Consider the following 18,056-nt stretch of genomic DNA (forward strand, 5'->3'; position numbering starts at 1 on the left):
AGTAGCAAGATAGACCAGAGTGCCCAAAGGGCCTGCCTGTGACTCTGTGGTAAGACTAGGACAGTGATCCAAGAGTTCACATTTGTTACTTGGTTGGTGAAATCTAATCACAGAACATCCCACCAGACTGGGGTGTCTGCCCTGCTTTTTGACAGTTTGCCCTGAAGTTGGTACTCACTGTTGTGAACCACTCCAGACAGTGTGCCATGCTGCTCTTCTCTGGCAGTTCCACCTGTTCTTAATACTGAAGAGAGAAGGCAGCTACTCTGACTCTGTCCCTTCCTTCCACCCACAGGCATGGAGTCTCGACCACACCATGATGCAGCTCCCATGAACGCCAAGAAGCGTGGGACCATGTTGCATAGATCTAGCTACCCCCATGCTTTACATAATTCTAGTTTTATTTGCCCTCCTCCATGCGTCACAGCTGAGGAGAGCACAAAGACGCTTGTCTGCAAGGATCACCACTTACAAAGCGAACGCCCAGCAGTGCTGTTTTTCATATGGCTAGAAATAAATGATTTCTTTTTATTTGTAAATTAGCACTGAATAGAAGCTCTTCTGCTATGAAGAAAGCAACTCTGATAGAACAGGGCAAGTTTTTGTCTCTACACGAAAATTTGAAAATGGCAATCTTCAGCAGTACAGTAGTTCATTAAAGGTCTCAGAAAAATAAACTTCTGTATTTCACATTGTTCTCAATCATTTAAATGCAGTAAGAGAGGTGGATTAATGTTATGCAGAACAAAAGTCCATGTTAAGCACAACAGGCCTTAGCACAAAAAATTCTTCCTTCAGCAAATGCCAGCTACAAGTGAAGAGTGGACGTGATAAGCAAGTACAGCATAAAACAGCCTTAAGGCCTTGCTCACAAAAAGATTGGCTCATTAAGGCTGTGTCTCATGCTGTGCACTTTATAGGAGATGGCCCACAGCTCAGTTACTGGAAGTTTGCTGGTGTTAAAGCACACAGATACCGAATTAGAACATACATATAGGAAAACATTAATTCTTTATTATTATGCTACTACATGTTCACAGCTGGAACACATGCACAACTTCATTCAGATAAATGCCAGTACATTGTGCTTCAAAACTAAGTTGCATGTAAACTGGATTGGCTAGAATCAATATTACTATCATTATTATGTAAGCGGGACTTAACTGTATATTAGTACGCTAAACCTACGGAATCATAACTGATTGCATAAGGGAATGGCAAACTACTGCAAACTCAAGCTGGCATTTGTTTTGGCTAATACTGAAAATAGAAGCAGAAATAGTGTTGTAATTCTATTAAGCAAGTGTCACAATTATGATGCTAAATTAACTCTGTTCCAATACAAACACTCAGGGCCTGACCACGCACTCCACTTTCTGGCAAAATTTCCACTGAAGTCAATGGGAGTTAAACCTCAGCAAGGAGCTCAGGCTAATACAGAAAATATTATTTATTTTAATGTATTCATGGAAATGGGCACATTTCTTTCAGTAAATAAAATAATGTGCATTTGCTAATACTAAGACGTTGATCAGTCCCACACATTAATTACCGAAGACTCAACTCCCCACTCAAGGTTTGAGGCCTTCTATAAAATGTAAAGACAACAATTTTGGCTGTGCTCTTTGCAGAGCGAGTTATCAAACACTCAGATACATTTCTGAAGTCTTTTTCTGCAGAGAATATAAGTTACTACTTTTAGGGCCCCATCCTGTTTCCATTAAAGACAACAGAAAAGTTCTTGTTGTCTAATGAGAGCAGGATTGTGCTTTTATTAAATACACAGGTTTAACATATAAAACAAAAATTTTATAAAGTATCACAATAATAAATATGAAATACATTCCCCTTTTTTGTTGTTGTATCACACTGTTGTCAAGATTAACGCCAATATGAATATATAAAGAGTGTGCTGCTCTCTCATTTAAAACCATCAATTTTTAAGCTTAGAAATGCAATTAAATCAACAGGAAACTGTTTATTTACTGATGGCGCAATATGGCCCATAGGTAGTATCTTATGTGTAATGCACTGAGTGAATTTTAAAGAGTATTATTTGTATTGGTTAATAAAACAGGCCATAATAGCCCCACAGGACCAAATGGAGACGATAGTAGATATCTTTCACTGGAATTTCCCTAGATTTGCTCAGACAATGATCCAAATGCTTTTTGCAGTCAGAGGAAAGATTGAATTATTTTACTTACAGGAGTATTGGACTGTTCTGTTAACTTCTGCTCCCATACTTTCAAACGTCTCTCCCGTTCCTTTAGCTCCTGCTCTTTAAAGCTCAGATCACGCTCCAGTTTCTTCAGCCTCTCTAAGGTTGCTTCAATTTCACATCTGCAGAGAGACAATTTGTTAAGTCTTGTCTTTTTCTGACAGATATAAATTGTTCATAATTCCCAGACGAACATTAATTAAATGTGAAAAGCTGAAAAGTACAACACTAATTCGAGCAGTACATTTAATTACCACCAAACACAAAGCCTTTCAGAGCATTAAAAACAACTGGTAATGTTTATACTAGAGGATAAACCAGAAAGGCTTACTGTTTAAAAAAAATTAAAAAAAGGAAAATTCCATCTTTTCTTTTAATATAATGAAATAGGTGATATCAGGGAAGGAAAGTCTGTTCAGAAGTGATAATAGGGCAATCACTAGCTAACAGCCCCTTTTGCTTGGAGTTTATAACTTTGCCATAAATATTATTTGGGCTGAAGCTTGTTATACACTGTCTCAGTAGAGGACTTTCCCCACCCCAGTTTCTCAAGGTTAAAACATAACAAATTTAACCCCACACCAATGCTTTTTGGTCACACTACTTAAAATAATAGAAAGTTATGGGTCACATAGCTTGGATTCACAAGGATTTGGTTTGGACCCCTCTACATCAGACTAGCTTTAATTTTAGTGGCCTGTTGGGTTTTCTGAGGCCCAAAACATAATATACCTGAACTCTGAAATAAAAAGGAAGGACTCATAAGGGGTGAATGAGCGTGAGAGATAGGAAGCTAAGGAGGAGTAGGAAAGGGGTTTTCAACACCATTCTTGTAAAGTTTCATCTGTGAGGGGTGAATTAGATGCAAGATTGTTCCCTTCAGCATATTTTCTAATGGCTTGTCCAATCTAGCATCAAAATGTCTCTGGATGGAACATCCATCAGTCCTCTTGGAAGATCATTCAACAATCTCTTTTTTGTAATATGTACACCATGGTTGGCAACCTTTCAGAAGTGGTGTGCTGAGTCTTCATTTATTCACTCTAATTGAAGGTTTCTCCTGCCACTGATACATTTTAATGTTTTCAGAAGGTCTCTTTCTAGAAGTCTATAATATATAACTAAACTATTGTTGTATGTAAAATAAATAAGGTTTTTAACATGTTTAAGAAGCTTCACTTAAAATTAAATTAAAATGCAGAGCCCCCTGGACCAATGGCCAGGATCCAGGTAGTGCAAGTGCCACTGAAAATCATCTTGCGTACCGACTTCAGCACGCATGCCATAGGTTGCCTACCCCTGATGTGCACTAATCTGTATATAATAGAGATGGGCCAAACAAATAATTCATTGAAGTTAGCACTGGGTTTTCCTTGTGAATGATCAAGAACAGACTTTGATTTATACTTATTTACTCATTATTTGAAGTTATTTGACTAATGCCTTATCTGAACATAGTGTAGCCTGTAGATTGCTGAAAATTGTGTACCCTGATTGCTGCCTCAAGCCTCCAACATTCATGCTGTCTGACTGGTTAGTCACATGGCATTGTTTCTGCTCTCTAAACTTCCACAGGGAGATTTCAAGATGGCCACATGAACTCTTCAGTTGCAAACAGTCCTGAACAACTAGTCACAAGGTTTTTCCACCTCCACAAAACAATCGTGCAAACATTTTCTTTCACAGATTTTTTCAGAACACAAATAAAAGGGGCTGCAAACACTGGAGCAAAGTAAATTGTGGGCTTATTTGAAAGAACGTAAATACTTTTTTTTTTTTTTTTTTTTTTTTTGCAGTGTTCCTCCAAATCTAGCATAGGGTGATTCAGCTGCAACACCCACATTAAGCAGCTCAGGCTGAAAGTTTGTGAAAGCTCATGTACCATTCCAATTTTTAAAAAAATGATAACAATTAAGTAACTTAAATACTCAAAATCAAATATTTCCCCTCTTCTAAGAAATCTGTGTCGGAATTTGATGCTCATGAAAATGAAGAACTTTCATCACTTTGGCAAGCCTGATAACAAAATAAACTCTGCCGCTACATCTAATTCTAGCATACAAATTACAGTCCTGCCTAGGGCACTTCTTGAAGTACAGACAGCCAATCATGCTGATTTTACAGTTAATTTAGTGGTCAGAAAAATGTCATCATATGTTAAAATAAAAGTGATACTTAGGCAAATTTCATCTCAGGCATGTAAAGGGCAATGATATCCATTGTGATCACGTAAAGCCTGAGGTCATGGAACCTACAAACAAAGGGCAACTCAACCCTCATTTAAAAGAAAGAAAAGAAAGAAAAGAAAGAGAAAGAAAAGAAGAAAAAGTAGGCTTGAAAATATGAACTAATTCGAACAGATTACTAGTGTTGAAAGCTTGTCGTTAGTTTTTTCCTAAAGACCATAGGTGATTCACAATTCCTTCTCCCAAGGCTGGCATTTGAAGGTCCGGCGAACAACATAACCGTCAATTCCTTGATTTCTAGGAGGACCTCACATCTTGTAGGCCTTGCAAAAACTGCTACAGACAGTTCAGCAGAGGAGAAAACTTATTATATTTTTTGACTAAAACATCTAGACTTTTTAAAGGACCAAGTCTAATAAGTATTGTGTAATTTAAAAGGCCTGAAAGTGACAAAAACAAGAAAACTGATGACGTTAATATTCTAACTTATGCTATGTACCATGTATAATATTATATCTATTGTGTGTAGAATAGGAAAATTTGAGGACACTTGTTAGCATTGCTTTTGTTGGTTTGTGTCTCAACTTTATTGCTACTTATATGTAGTTTTATACATTTTAAAATATGTAAATTATAGTTTTTCTCTTAAATAAAATTCTGCAACAGGCAAGTCCTGGTAACAATAGCTTTCCATATGTCAAAAGCATACTGTGTACTGTAATTATCTCTCTTCATTAGACAGAAATGTCTCTTATAATAAAAGGTCAGCCTGCGAAAACAGCTGCATTCTGAAAAATAATTCCACTGTATATAATAAAACAGTGTAATTAAAGAGAAAGCTACCGTACATTGCCCAGTTAATGAGTCTGTTACTTCATAAATATAGCAGCTTGAAACATACATTATAAGACATGTGAATCTGTAGTTCTGCAGTTTGATCTTGCTTGCTTGATTTTGTTGAACCATTTCATCCTACAGTCTCAGAGAATGTGTCTTATTATAAATGATACAGAGAAAAATCGTGACTGGTATGTGATTTTTTTTTAGTTTTGCATTTGCATTGATAGATCAAAACAAGTATTAATATTATCACATTTAAATAGCCAGAATAGAAGCTCTCAAAAGAAGGAAGGAACATGGCTAGTATACATGAAAAAATACATACTAAATACAATCTCTGTTTAACAATGAACATTTAAATTACTTTTCAACCCTAATAAGAGACCTGCAGAAAGAACTATTAAATATGCTCTTCAAGATAAGTTTTATGTTGCCAATCCTGAGACTGTTAGTTAGAAACAAGGACTTCCATTTGTAAAAATATCAGATATGGGGGAATAACATGATATGGATTATGTTTAGACAATGATAAAACAGACATATCAAATCAAATACTTTGGATTTTTACCAAAAGACATCACAGGAAGCTTGCAATCAAAAACATATTAGAGATGGGACAAACTGTATTCTACCTATCTTTACTCTGTCCGCTCTGTACAAAATCAACTCTCCAGTTCTCTGTTTCATGCCAGTCAGAGCTACAGTAAGTCCAAAAGACAAGTCTATGTACTCTGTGGCATCATATAGCCCCCACTGGGGTGCAATTTACTGCTGATCATCATACAAAACAGAAGAGTGCTCTGCCCTTTTAAGGGTGAAACAAATGCAAACCAACTTTCCTCAGCAGTGACTGGCTTCAGCCAAATCTCAAATGTAAGTAACAGAGTGTGGCTCACCTCTCCCGGGGTTCTGCAAGGAAAGAGCCACATCCCTGTTCTCAACCTCAGCTCCAATCTTCTCTCTGACTTCTGCAGCCAGTCATCATCCGAGCTAACTCTTGACAGCACTTCCTATTCTTACCTACAGCTGGCCCAACTTGCTACTGGCCAAATTCCTAGGGCATTTCTACACCGGGACACTCAGGAAAGTTAATTCACCTTAACTAAAGGTGTAAATTTAAAGAGCCTGAGGCTTGGTCTACACTAGAAACTTAGCTCGGTATAACTGCATCACTCAGGGGTGTAGCACTATGTCAACGGGAGGGCTTCTCCTGTCAACATAGCTACCGCCTCTAGAGAAGGTGGGCTAACTATGTCAACAGGAGAAGCCCTCCATTGGCACAGGAAACACCTTCACTAAGCGCTACAGCGGCGCCAGTGCTGCAGCACTGTAACTGTAGACAAGCTTAGTTAAAGTGCCTTAAAGCCCCTTGTGGACTTAAGTTTGCTTTAGCTTAATCCCCTTAAGCCACTTTACTTCTGAATAAGAGAGTCCACACAGGAATTTAATGCATTTTAACTAAGGCTCTTTAAATTTGCACCTTTAGTTAATTCTCATTATCTTCCCTGAGTGTCCCCATGAAAACATGCCCCTAGACTCAGGGCAAGCAATTGTGGCCCTTATTCTAATCAGCAGGAGAGTAACCCTTTTTGTATCCCAACTGCTGGACAGAGTTTCCATACATCCCACTAGATATACCTCCTGTGCACAACTAAAGGCTGTCATTCTTTCTAACTGTTCCACATTTCTCAGACTACTTAACTTAAAATTTATCTTCACTTCCAAGTGAATTGTTCTTGATCATGAATAAGTTTTTTTTCCTCTCCTACTTCCCTTGTCTATAAGTTTATCAACTCTTCTGAAAAATTCTAGAATTCATTTTTACCTTGAAACTGTACCTTTGCTGAAATGCTTTTCCATGGCTAGAACAACACTTTTCACTTGCTGTGCTTTATGTTTACCAAACATCAACCAGTATTCACAGTGCAACCGTTTCTGTGTCCCAAAATGGAATATTTCATAAAACAGGTAAGTCATCTGGAGAAGACTCCCGATAAAGGAATAAACTTACCAAAAGAATAAAAGTTTAATTTTACTGACTGTCAATTCAACAGGTATCTACTTTGCTGAATGGACAAGATTTAAGAGGATAGTTGTTTGGTTCCTTCAGGAATCTGAGTACTTGCCCGTCTCTAATATAAATACTCCTTACGAGATCCATTGGGTTAACTTCTTATATGAAGTTTAACACTCAATAATAGTAAAAGGCAGCTATATGGATTATAAAAAAAAGGAGCAATTACCATTATAGTAGCAGGACTGATCTCACCAAAGTTTAAAGGAATAGTGGCAGAAAATGTGGAGGCTGCTTCTGGTCATGTAATAACCCCCCATGATGAAACTTATTCTTCCAACGTATTTTTCCTTCTGATTGCTACCAAAAATACAAAATAGATAAAATGCCAGCCCAGAAATCTGCAAGAATCATGGTGTCCAACAAACAATTCATATCCCAAAAAGAATCTGGTGGATCCCTATTTAAGAGACAGTCATATCCAAAAGATATCCCAAGCCCAATTGGTGGGGGGGGGGGAAAGGGAGGGAAGAAGATAGGGAAATAGATATACTGATTTCTTATAAAAATAAAATGTGACAAATAGAAGCCATCCAACAACTTAAGTGCAGTTTAAACAAACAAACATAACAAATTCCTTCAGCTAGCTGAACTTTCAACAAAAATATATTTTTAGATAGTTAAACATCAGTATATTAGAAATTTGTTGTGTACCAGGCACTTCAAGATCAAATTGCAGATTTTCTACTATACATGCAGTTTACATTTTATATCAGCAGATGGCGCAAAATGTTAGTATACTGTACTGAGCGCTGAGATGCAGTTACCAGATTCTCTGCTGAGTCAGTGCAAGAATAATGTCAGCTCTAAAACATGCTATTTATACTCTCATCATGTGACCTGGCTCAAACATCCCATCTTGTGCTCACTTTTTCCACACACACAATAAACTTCCCTAGTTATCAATTCCCCTTTGAAGTTCACCAACAAAGTTTGGGATTGTTTTGTTTTGTTTAAATCTCATGTCTGTAATTTCTTCCTTATTCTCTACTTCCCAGCTCCAGTTTTCTTAAATGTTTTTCTTTGCTTGTTTTCAGAGCTGCAGGCACAGAATAGCTGAGTATTTGTGCTCCCAGTTTACCTGGACAGAGGCCAAAGCTTCTTAATATAGACCGCAGTAAGATCATCTGGTAACAATCCTCTGCCTGTGCAGATCTGCTTTAAAAATTCTTGTCCAAACACTAAGAAATATTGTGAAGCACTAAGCTTACATACTGAGAAAGAAGCTTTTGGAACATTTCTCTTATGTTATTCTTTGCACACATATAAAACAGATTGAAAATTGGATAAAAAAAACTGTCTCAAATAATTGAAAGGGCCTTTACCTGGGTCTCCACTGGTAAGCATACAGCTGGAAACAGGTTGTATCATTTGCTCAGACAATTTTTGTGCATTATCACAAATAATGGAGTTGGCAGAAGTAAGTCCTATCATGTAGATGCACAATTGATAACACCAAGTGGCTGCACATGCAAAGATTCAGACTCATAAACGTAGGCTTATTTTGAAAACTTGGCCTTTTATGTCCCGTCCCTATGTAACATGTAATTTGCACACTTCTACACCCAAATATGTACAAATTTAGTAATATATAGCTTGAATCACAAACATCTTCATGTTAGAGACTAAATACACATACCTGGTTTACATTTGTAAATATACATTTGTGATACTGAAAAAGTGTAAATTAATAAAGTACACAGCTTAAGCATATTGACTCATAACTCACGTTCCACAACATTCTGGGTAGTCTTGAAAAAAACCAAGATTAAATATGTTCCACAAATATCTACTGAACAAGTATTTTGTATTAAGAAAGAGATTACCATCTTACCACCTGAGTCTGATTTCTTCTCTTTTTAGTAACTCTAATGCCAGCCACACAATTCAGCACTTAATCCTGTGGAAAGTGTCTTAATTTGCCCACATCATTTCACATGAACACCATACCATCTTATTTTGGAAGCAAAGAAACATACCTCCACTCTGCCTTGTTATGCAGGAATGAGTTACACTGGTCTGGAAGGTTGCTGTCATTGGACATGGATTCCAGAATTGAAATGATCTGCTTGAAAGATGGCCTTTTCTGAAGGCAAAATAACAACAATAATCAGGGTTTTGTTTTAATATCTGTCTATGTTAAAACATTAATGGGATTTGTGCTAAAGCAACTAAACGCACAAGGGTGCAAACAGCACATAGACTGGGATGCTGCCTACAAAATTATCAGATGTTCAGCTCATGGAAAATGATTCTAAACCCATATATTTAAACTGTTTACTTTCCACTGGAAAAGTTAGCATAGAAACTGGCACAATCTACAATTGTGGGGCCCCAACCTGCTACTACCACAATGTAAATAAAATAAAATAAACAACAACATAATAAGGGATTTATAATGCTTAGAAAGAAAGGTTTCTAGTGCAAAGGAGAAAAATCCTACCTAACAGTCCTAATCTGGGAGAAGGATACCTCCAAGGGATTGGTAATGCCTTTCATTACACAGCTTTGCAACTGCAGGTTACAGGTAAGAACCCAACACTATTAACAGCTGAACAAGCCAGTTGGTAGCCTGAGTGCAAGACCTCAGTTCAGTTCCTACTGGACAAAGGTCCACATCACAAAAATTGCCCCTCCATAACTGGCACCCTTGTTGATAGTCTCAGCCGAGGTCAGGGACTGAACAGACGTCAGGACAATTGTGGTGATTCCTCCATGACAAAGCTGGGCATGTCAGCAAAGCAGTGGAGGGGAAGTTCACAGTACCCATGTGTGTGCTGTTCGTGTCCTGTGCACAACTAAAGGCTGTCATTCTTAAACCCCTTTATGAAAACTAAATTCACTCATCATTCAGAACAGTCAACTTCTCTGCATTTTCTACTTTCTGCAGTCACAAAGGAAGCTATAGAGTAAGATAATTGTTGAAAACTGAAAAAGCCACAGTTAAATATGTTTCTTGAAAGAGCAGTGACTCCGTTAGTCTGTTTGACAGACCCCATGCAAGGTTGAGACAAAAGGCTGAGACAAAATGTAGATACATAATAAAGGGATGATGCACATTCTCTCTGCATCTCATCTGTAATTACACCATTTCTGCTAAAATTACAGATGCAGCAATTAAAACGTGCATTTTAATTTGGGTGCACAAAAACAATTAGGAACAATGCTGAGGTGTCTCTCCCAGGAAGATCCAAGTGATTTCTACATTATAAAAGAGAGACAATTTCTTTATTTCAAATGTCAAACAGCATAAAAAAGTGTCAAATGTATAACAAAAAAAGAGACAACCTCTCTTATACAGTAGTGCTGCACTATTCAATGCTAACTGGAGGCTTTTTTTGTCTGTCATTTTTTGGTCCATCTACACAATTTTCAGGCAAATGGTGCAGCAAGCAGATTTCCTCTGTGACACACAGCATTTGCCCAGCCATTGCTGTACCTGTGCATTTTCGCACCTATCCCCTAGAGTTCCCTGCACTGTAACCTGGAACAGTTGCATAACACGGTAGTAGGTGCAAACTTGGCAGTACACCTCTACCTTGATACAACGCTGTCCTTGGTAGTCAAAAAATCTTACCATGTTATAGGTGAAACAGCATTATATTGAACTTGCTTTGATCCACCAGAGAGCACAGCCCCGTCTCCCTGGAGCACTGCTTTACAGAATTATGTCCGAATTTGTGTTATATCGGGGTAGTGGTGTACTTTATTTGTATCTGTTGCTATAATTTTATACATTGTTTCTAGTAAAGAATCCCAGTAGTTCATTACAATGGTTCTCTCCTGATAGTGAATCCCCACGTGCATTATAGAGGACGGGGACTACACCATCACACAATTCCACATGGATGATGCTATGGGTAAAGCTTGGCAGGAGGTTCCCTTGCACCCGCTGTCGGATAGGCTCTGTGCTTTGAGTCCCAGAACACAATCATTGCTAGTTTTGGGTGATGCTGCTCCAGGAGGCCAGGAGCTGATTTTTCAACTTAAGTTTTATTCTTTTCATATATTTAGCTGTTGCTGACCCAAATCCAGTGAAACGCACAAGGTCACGGCTGCAGCTACTTGCCCTGTTTTGGGTTTGTGAGTAGCAATGTATGCTAAATGCATTCCTCTACTTTCAATGGCTTTTCCATTGATGTTCCATCTCTGCTTGCCTGCAGTGTGGGATATGCAACTGGGACAGCTCCCAGAACTTGTTGCAAACCCCAGACCCCATTAATGTATTTGTGTAATGCTATAAACACTATACAATCACTTAACAGGTGTGTACTGTGTCCTTACTAAACTAGTTGCACTATCTGATTTTCAGGAGCAGATGAAGAGAGAGCAGCCCTGTTACCCGGGGTTCCTGGGGCAGCCCTCACTGACAATGCCACGGTCAGGACAGGCTGCAAAAAGGGCGTCACAAGCCCCTTGTTACATAAGCAATAGAATATTGAAATTAATACAAGTTTCGTTTCCAGAATGTTTGTGTGCATTCTGCTCGGTATGTCTTTCTGGGCATATATGGGAAGTACTAGGCAGGGCTGAGCCCAGTCAACTACTTCTTATGTTGCTCTCAGACCTGCCGAGAACAGTGGGAGGGAATATATCAGGCCATGGCTACACTCACACTTTACAGCGCTGCAACTTTCGCGCTCAGGGGTGTGAAAAAACACTCCCAGAGCGCTGCAAGATACAGCGCTGTAAAGCGTCAGTGTAATCAGGGCGGCAGCGCTGGGAGCGCGGCTCCCAGTGCTGCACACTACACCCGTAAAGATTGTGGTTTACATGCAGCGCTGGGAGAGCTCTCTCCCAGTGCTGCCGCTCCGACTACACTCACACTTCAAAGCGCTGCCGCGGCAGCGCTCCCGCAGCGTTGCCGGGGCAGTGCTTTGAAATTCCAAATGTAGCCATACCCTCAGTTGACAGAGAACAGAGCTGTTTCTGAAGGGCAGGTCAAAGCACTGAGTGACTGACACAGGGTTGGAAGGGACCTCAGGAGGTCATCTAGTCCAACCCCCTGCTCAAAGCAGGACCAATCCCCAAGTAAATCATCCCAGCCAGGGCTTTGTCAAGCCTGACCTTGAAAACCTCTAAGGAAGGAGATTCCACCACCTCCTTAGGTAACCTATTCCAGGGCTTCACCACCTCCTAGTGAAAAAGTTTTTCCTAATATCCAACCTAAACCTCCCTCACTGCAACTTGAGACCATTACTCCTTGTTCTGTCATCTGGAACCATTAAGAACAGTCTAGATCCATCCTCTTTGGAACCCCCTTTCAGGTAGTTGAAAGCAGCTATCAAATTCCCCCTCATTCTTCTCTTCTGCAGACTAAACTATCCCAGTTCCCTCAGCTTCTCCTCATAAGTCATGTGCTCCAGCCCCCTAATCATTTTTGTTGCCCTCCGCTGGTCTCTTTCCAATTTTTTACAAATCCTTCTTATAGTGTGGGGCTCAAAACTGGACACAATACTCCAGATGAGGCCTCATAAATGTCGAATAGAGCGGAATGATCATGTCTCTCGATCTGCTGGCAATGCCCCTACTTATACAGCCCAAAATGCCATTAGCCTTCTTGGCAACAAGGGCACACTGTTGACTCAGATCCAGCTTCTCGTCCACTGTAACCCCTAAGTCCTTTTCTGCAGAACTGCTGCCTAGCCATTCGGTCCCTAGTCTGTAGCAGTGTACGGGATTCTTCCGTCCTAAGTGCAGGACTCTGCATTTGTCCTTGCTGAACCTCATCAGATTTCTTTTGGCCCAATCCTCTAATTTGTCTATGTCCCTCTGTATCCTATCCCTACCCTCCTGCATATCTACCACTCCTCCCAGTTGAGTGTCGTCTGCAAACTTGCAGAGGGTGCAGTCCACACCATCCTCCAGGTCACTGAGGAAGATATTGAACAAAGCCTGCCCCAGGACCGACCCTTGGGGTACTCCACTTGACACTGGCTGCCAACTAGACATGGAGCCATTGATCACTACCCGTTGAGCCCAACGATCTAGCCAGCTTTCTAACCACCTTATAGTCCATTCGTCCAGCCCATACTTCTTTAACTTGCCGGCAAAAATACTGTGGGAGACCGTATCAAAAGCTTTGCTCAAGTCAAGGAAAACACATTCACTGATTTCCCCTCATTCACAGAGCCAGTTATCTCATCACAGAAGGCAATTAGATTAGTCAGGAATGATTTGGCCTTGGTGAATCCACGCTGACTGTTCCCAATCACTTTCCTCTCCTCTAAGTGCTTCAGAATTGATTCCTTGAGGACCTGCTCCATGATTTTTCCAGGGACTGAGGTGAGGCTGACTGGCCTGTAGTCCCCAAGATCCTCCTCCTTCCCTTTTTAAAGATGGGTACTACATTAGCCTTTTTCCAGTCATCTGGGACCTTCCCTAATCACCAGGAGTTTTCAAAGATAATGGCCAATACCTCTACAATAACACATGCCAACATCCTGCCCCATGGACTTGTGCTTATCCAGCTTTTCTAAATAGTCCCAAACCATTTCTTTCTCCACAGAGGGCTGGTCACTTCCTCCCCATGCTGTGCTGCCCAGTGCAGTAGTCTGGGAGCTGACCTTATTCGTGAAGAGAGAGGCAAAAAAGCATTGAGTACATTAGCTTTTTCCACATCCTCTGCCACTAGGTTGCCTCTCATATTCAGTAAGGGGCCCATACTTTCCTTGACTTTCTTCTTGTTGCTAACATGCCAGAAGAAACCCTTCTTGTCACTCTTAACATCCCTTGCTAGTTGCAACTCCAAGTGCGATTTGGCCTTCCTGATTTCACTCCTGCATACCTGAGCAATATTTTTATACTCCTCCCTGGTCATTTGTCCAATCTTCCACTTGTTTTTTGTGTTTAAGATCAGCAAGGATTTCACTGTTAAGCCAAGCTGGTCGCTTGCCATATTTACTATTCTTTCTACACATCAGGACGGTTTGTTCCTGCAGCCTCAATAAGGATTCTTTAAACTACAGCCAGCTCTCCTGGACTCCTTTCCCCCTCATGTTATTCTCCCGGGTGATCCTGCCCATCAGTTCCCTGGCAAGCAGTGAACAGGACAGCCACAGGAGTTGTCAAAACTTTGTTCCAAGTTGACATTCACAACAGTACTGGGAATGCTTGTGCATCTGTACATGTGAACACCAACTATTTTACAGGCATGGTAGGTACCTGAATGAGCCTTGGCAACAGCTTTTCTCTTGAGGGTAAATGGGATTTTGTCTAGAGCCACAAGGAGGCAACAGGCCTACACTGATTTTCTTTTTAAAGGGGAAGGTACATTTTAACTTAATAAAAACAATGTAAGCATAGACTGAGGACTTTGGCTAAGATGTGGAAAAGCGACTAGTGATTTGGGGTGCCCAGTTTGAAATACCTTCTTTTCGGACAGTGGGTGCTCAGCACTTTTTGAAAACAAGACTCCTGAAAGAGGTCTCAAGTTGGGCACCGAAAATCATTAGTCACTTTTAAAAATCTTGAGCCTTACATCTCAATGCCTCATGGAAAAACTTTATAAAAGAAATTCCAATTACAATTAATTCTGGCTAATATTTTCAGTGTTTCCCTTCACTCAGTGTTTATTACTTGGCATGTTTGTATAAAAACAGGACCTTTGATTCTACTACTTCATCTGTTTCTACTACCTCTCCAGTTCCCAAACCTCAGATAGTAATCGTATTTCTAATAATTTATGATGTCCCAGATTAGGTGGGGGGATAAGCTGTAGAAACATATGAAACTGTAAGAAATACAAGACCCTGTTTTAAGGTAAACATCTCTAGTAAATAAAGAGATCAATAGGGAGAAAGCTTGTGGAAGCAACTTTCTAATATCCTAGAAAAATCGGTTGTCTAGTTAGAGATGGGGACACTTGACAGTGGTTGTCTAAGACCAGTAGTTGCCTATTGGAGGTGCTCTTTAATAATCATTATTAATACTTAGCACATAAATTGTCTTTTTAATGTAAAAAGCACTTTAGTAAAGTTACTTTAATGTATAGGTTTTATTACATAAATAAATTTCCTCTATGCATGTTTTATTCATAATAATTTCAATGCAATGGGATAGATAATTTTCTTCAAATAGTAACAAATTCTATAAAATTGAAAGCAAAGCCTAAAAACTAACAGACTAATCACAGGGGCGATGCATATTGCAGTATTACAATAAGGTCAAAGTAGTCTATAACAAGGATTGCACTATATCAGTGATTGGCAACCTCTGGCATGTGGCTCGCCAGGGTAAGCACCCTGGCAGGCTGGTTTGTTTACCTGCCGGGTCCGCAGGTTCGGCTGATTGCAGCTTCCACTGGCCGCAGTTCGCCATTCCAGGCCAACGGGGGCTGCGGGAAGCAGCGGCCAGTACATCCTTCAGCCCGCGCCGCTTTCCGCAGCCCCCGTTGGCCTGGAGTGACAAACTGCAGGCAGTGGGAGCCGTGATCGGCTGAACCTGTGGATGCAGCAGGTAAACAAACCGGCCTGGCCCGCCAGGGTGCTTACCCTGGTAAGCCACGTGCCAAAAGTTGCCAATCCCTGCACTATATTTTCCCTCTGAAGCAATAACTTTAACAACAAACAAGTTGGCCACCAACATTTCAGAAGAACCGTTTATAACTAGGGGCTAGGCTGTCACCCTTAGATTCCTATGCAGAGAGTCCCTCCATGTCCAGCTTTCTCCTCTTTTACAGCAGAAGGGGTCAATTGCCTTCTCAGCATCATCTCTGGAGATCTGTGTCTCACGAGGGAGTGGTCTAAGGAAATGGTTGTTATGCTCCAGCAACTTCCAGAAAAGCAGGATGATGCTGCATTAACTTCTCCCCAGAACTTTCTATGAACTAAGGGACTCCCTTCATGGGAAACCGGAGGGAGCTAAAGAGTCTGCAGTAAAGAGGGACAGAGTCTTCATTTGGAAGGCACCATATTGCTGGTGGATCTCAAGGATCTTGAGGGACAGAACCCTCCATTCATTCAATGAGAGAACATGCCTTGTCCCCCACAGAACAATCTGGGGAAACCTCTACAAAGAAGTTGTTCTTCCTTCAGTCTCCCTCTAAGGTTCTTTCCAAGCGACAAGGCGATCTAGCTTCAAAGTAGCCAATTCATCCAGGAACAAATCCTGGTCCCACTGAAGGAGTGGCAAAACTCCTATTGACTTCAATGGGACCAGAATTCTGACCCTACCAAACTGAGTAAAGCAATATCATTTTCCTTCCTTAACTATCTTCACAGGAGAAGGAAATGCCTGCTCATATTTGATAACAAAGCTGACACCATTATGAACTGTTTTCCAGTTACCTCCATAGGTCTCTTTCCAACTAATTTGCTGTACAACAGAATAGGGCAGTGGACTGAACTAAAAATGGACATTTCCCATCATCTATATGAGCCTTTTCTTAGTAAATATTCATTTTAATTACTCCTTTAGTTACCCCCACAGGGGCAGTTAAACAGGTGCAAAGGTTTACTAGCTTGATATAACAACTCTTCTTGAAGTTGCTTTTTTATTCTGTTTTCATATTAATTTAGGGCTTATTCTGCCATCCTTATTAACACTATGAAGGAACTTATGTTGCAAGTGCTCCCAGTGTGCTTAGGGTATCAGAATCAGACATTTAATTTTTACATTATACGTGCAACTGCTTTGGGACATCTGTAAAGAAATAATTTTATGAAGAAAATTTGTTTTATAGATAAAACTAAACTATTTTTTTTATTAAGTTACAGAAAAAATGTATTAGTTCTTCCATCCTACCCTATGCACAGCTGTTCCAGTCAGTATTCCAATGCTGACTTCCCTAAACAGGTCTGGCTTTAGAAGGCAAGAGAGGCATCCGGCCATAAATATGTTCTAGATGATCATGATCATAATGAAGAGCCCTAGCTAACAGTTTTGAATTGGTTTGCGGCAGCAGTAATAGGCCAGCTGTGCCCTACAAAATAAGACTTGCATACCAAAATGATAAAGATGAAAAAGAAATAGGTACATTTAACGTGTACACAATAAATGAAATTACCTTTGAATCAGCTTCCCAACACTGATGCATCAGTTCTGCAAAACTTCTGGGACAACTGCTTGGAATGGTTAATCTCTGCAATGGATAAAGGTTTCACCAGTTCAATGAAAGCAAAGAGCATTTTATTTTTCTTAATGGTTTAGTCTTAATACTTTCTAAAAGACTGGTCATTTGATGTTTCAAGCAAAAAGATTATGCAAGTGTTCAAAATAACCATTAACAGAAAAAAGGCCAGCATGACAAAACTCCATAATTGAGGATCAATGTACAAAATCCAAAAGAAGACACCATGGACAGGTACAGTTAACAGACCCATAAGGAAAGGGTGGAGCAAATATTCAAACAGAGTAGGTTAAAAAACTAACAAGTGCCCAATAGATCAAATGAGGCAAGCCAATGGAAAGTCTCACAAATGAATATTAAATGTTAGATCCAATGAACTGCATTACTGGGAGTCCACAGATGTACCTCAATATAAATGTAATGTGGGAGAAACTTAACCCCTTTCTCCCACATAAAGTAATCCAGCAATATTTTACTAAAATCACTGTTGATTTTACAAAGAAATAGCTGAAATACACATTGCATTGTCTGAGGAGGTGATGAAGTTAAAAAATAAAATAAAAGAGAGATTGCTATGAGATAAGTTTCATGAAACTGTGGTCAGATTGAGTAATTGTGATATCAGTAGTACAAAAAAAGAACTCAAGGATCAAAGAGAACTTGTAT

At 39.8% G+C, this 18,056-nt stretch overlaps 1 protein-coding gene across 4 annotated transcripts in view; it reads right to left on the reverse strand.

Moving 5' to 3' along the window:
- The window catches only part of MAP3K20 (mitogen-activated protein kinase kinase kinase 20), a 564,831-nt gene that overhangs the window by 471,318 nt on the left and 75,457 nt on the right, over window positions 1-18,056 (reverse strand). For all 4 annotated transcript variants that reach the window (XR_007776452.1, XM_050969007.1, XM_050969008.1 and 1 more), the window contains exons 9-11: window positions 17,328-17,402; window positions 9,301-9,407; window positions 2,208-2,343 (exon numbers count right to left, since the gene is read on the reverse strand). Coding sequence is in view for 3 of the 4 variants with exons in the window: in XM_050969007.1 (XP_050824964.1) it covers window positions 2,208-2,343; window positions 9,301-9,407; window positions 17,328-17,402 (318 nt within the window). In the remaining variant the exon portion in view is untranslated. The remainder of the gene's footprint in view (window positions 1-2,207; window positions 2,344-9,300; window positions 9,408-17,327; window positions 17,403-18,056) is intronic.

The sequence above is a fragment of the Gopherus flavomarginatus genome, chromosome 10, assembly GCF_025201925.1.
Source record: "Gopherus flavomarginatus isolate rGopFla2 chromosome 10, rGopFla2.mat.asm, whole genome shotgun sequence".
Lineage (NCBI taxonomy): Eukaryota > Metazoa > Chordata > Testudines > Testudinidae > Gopherus > Gopherus flavomarginatus.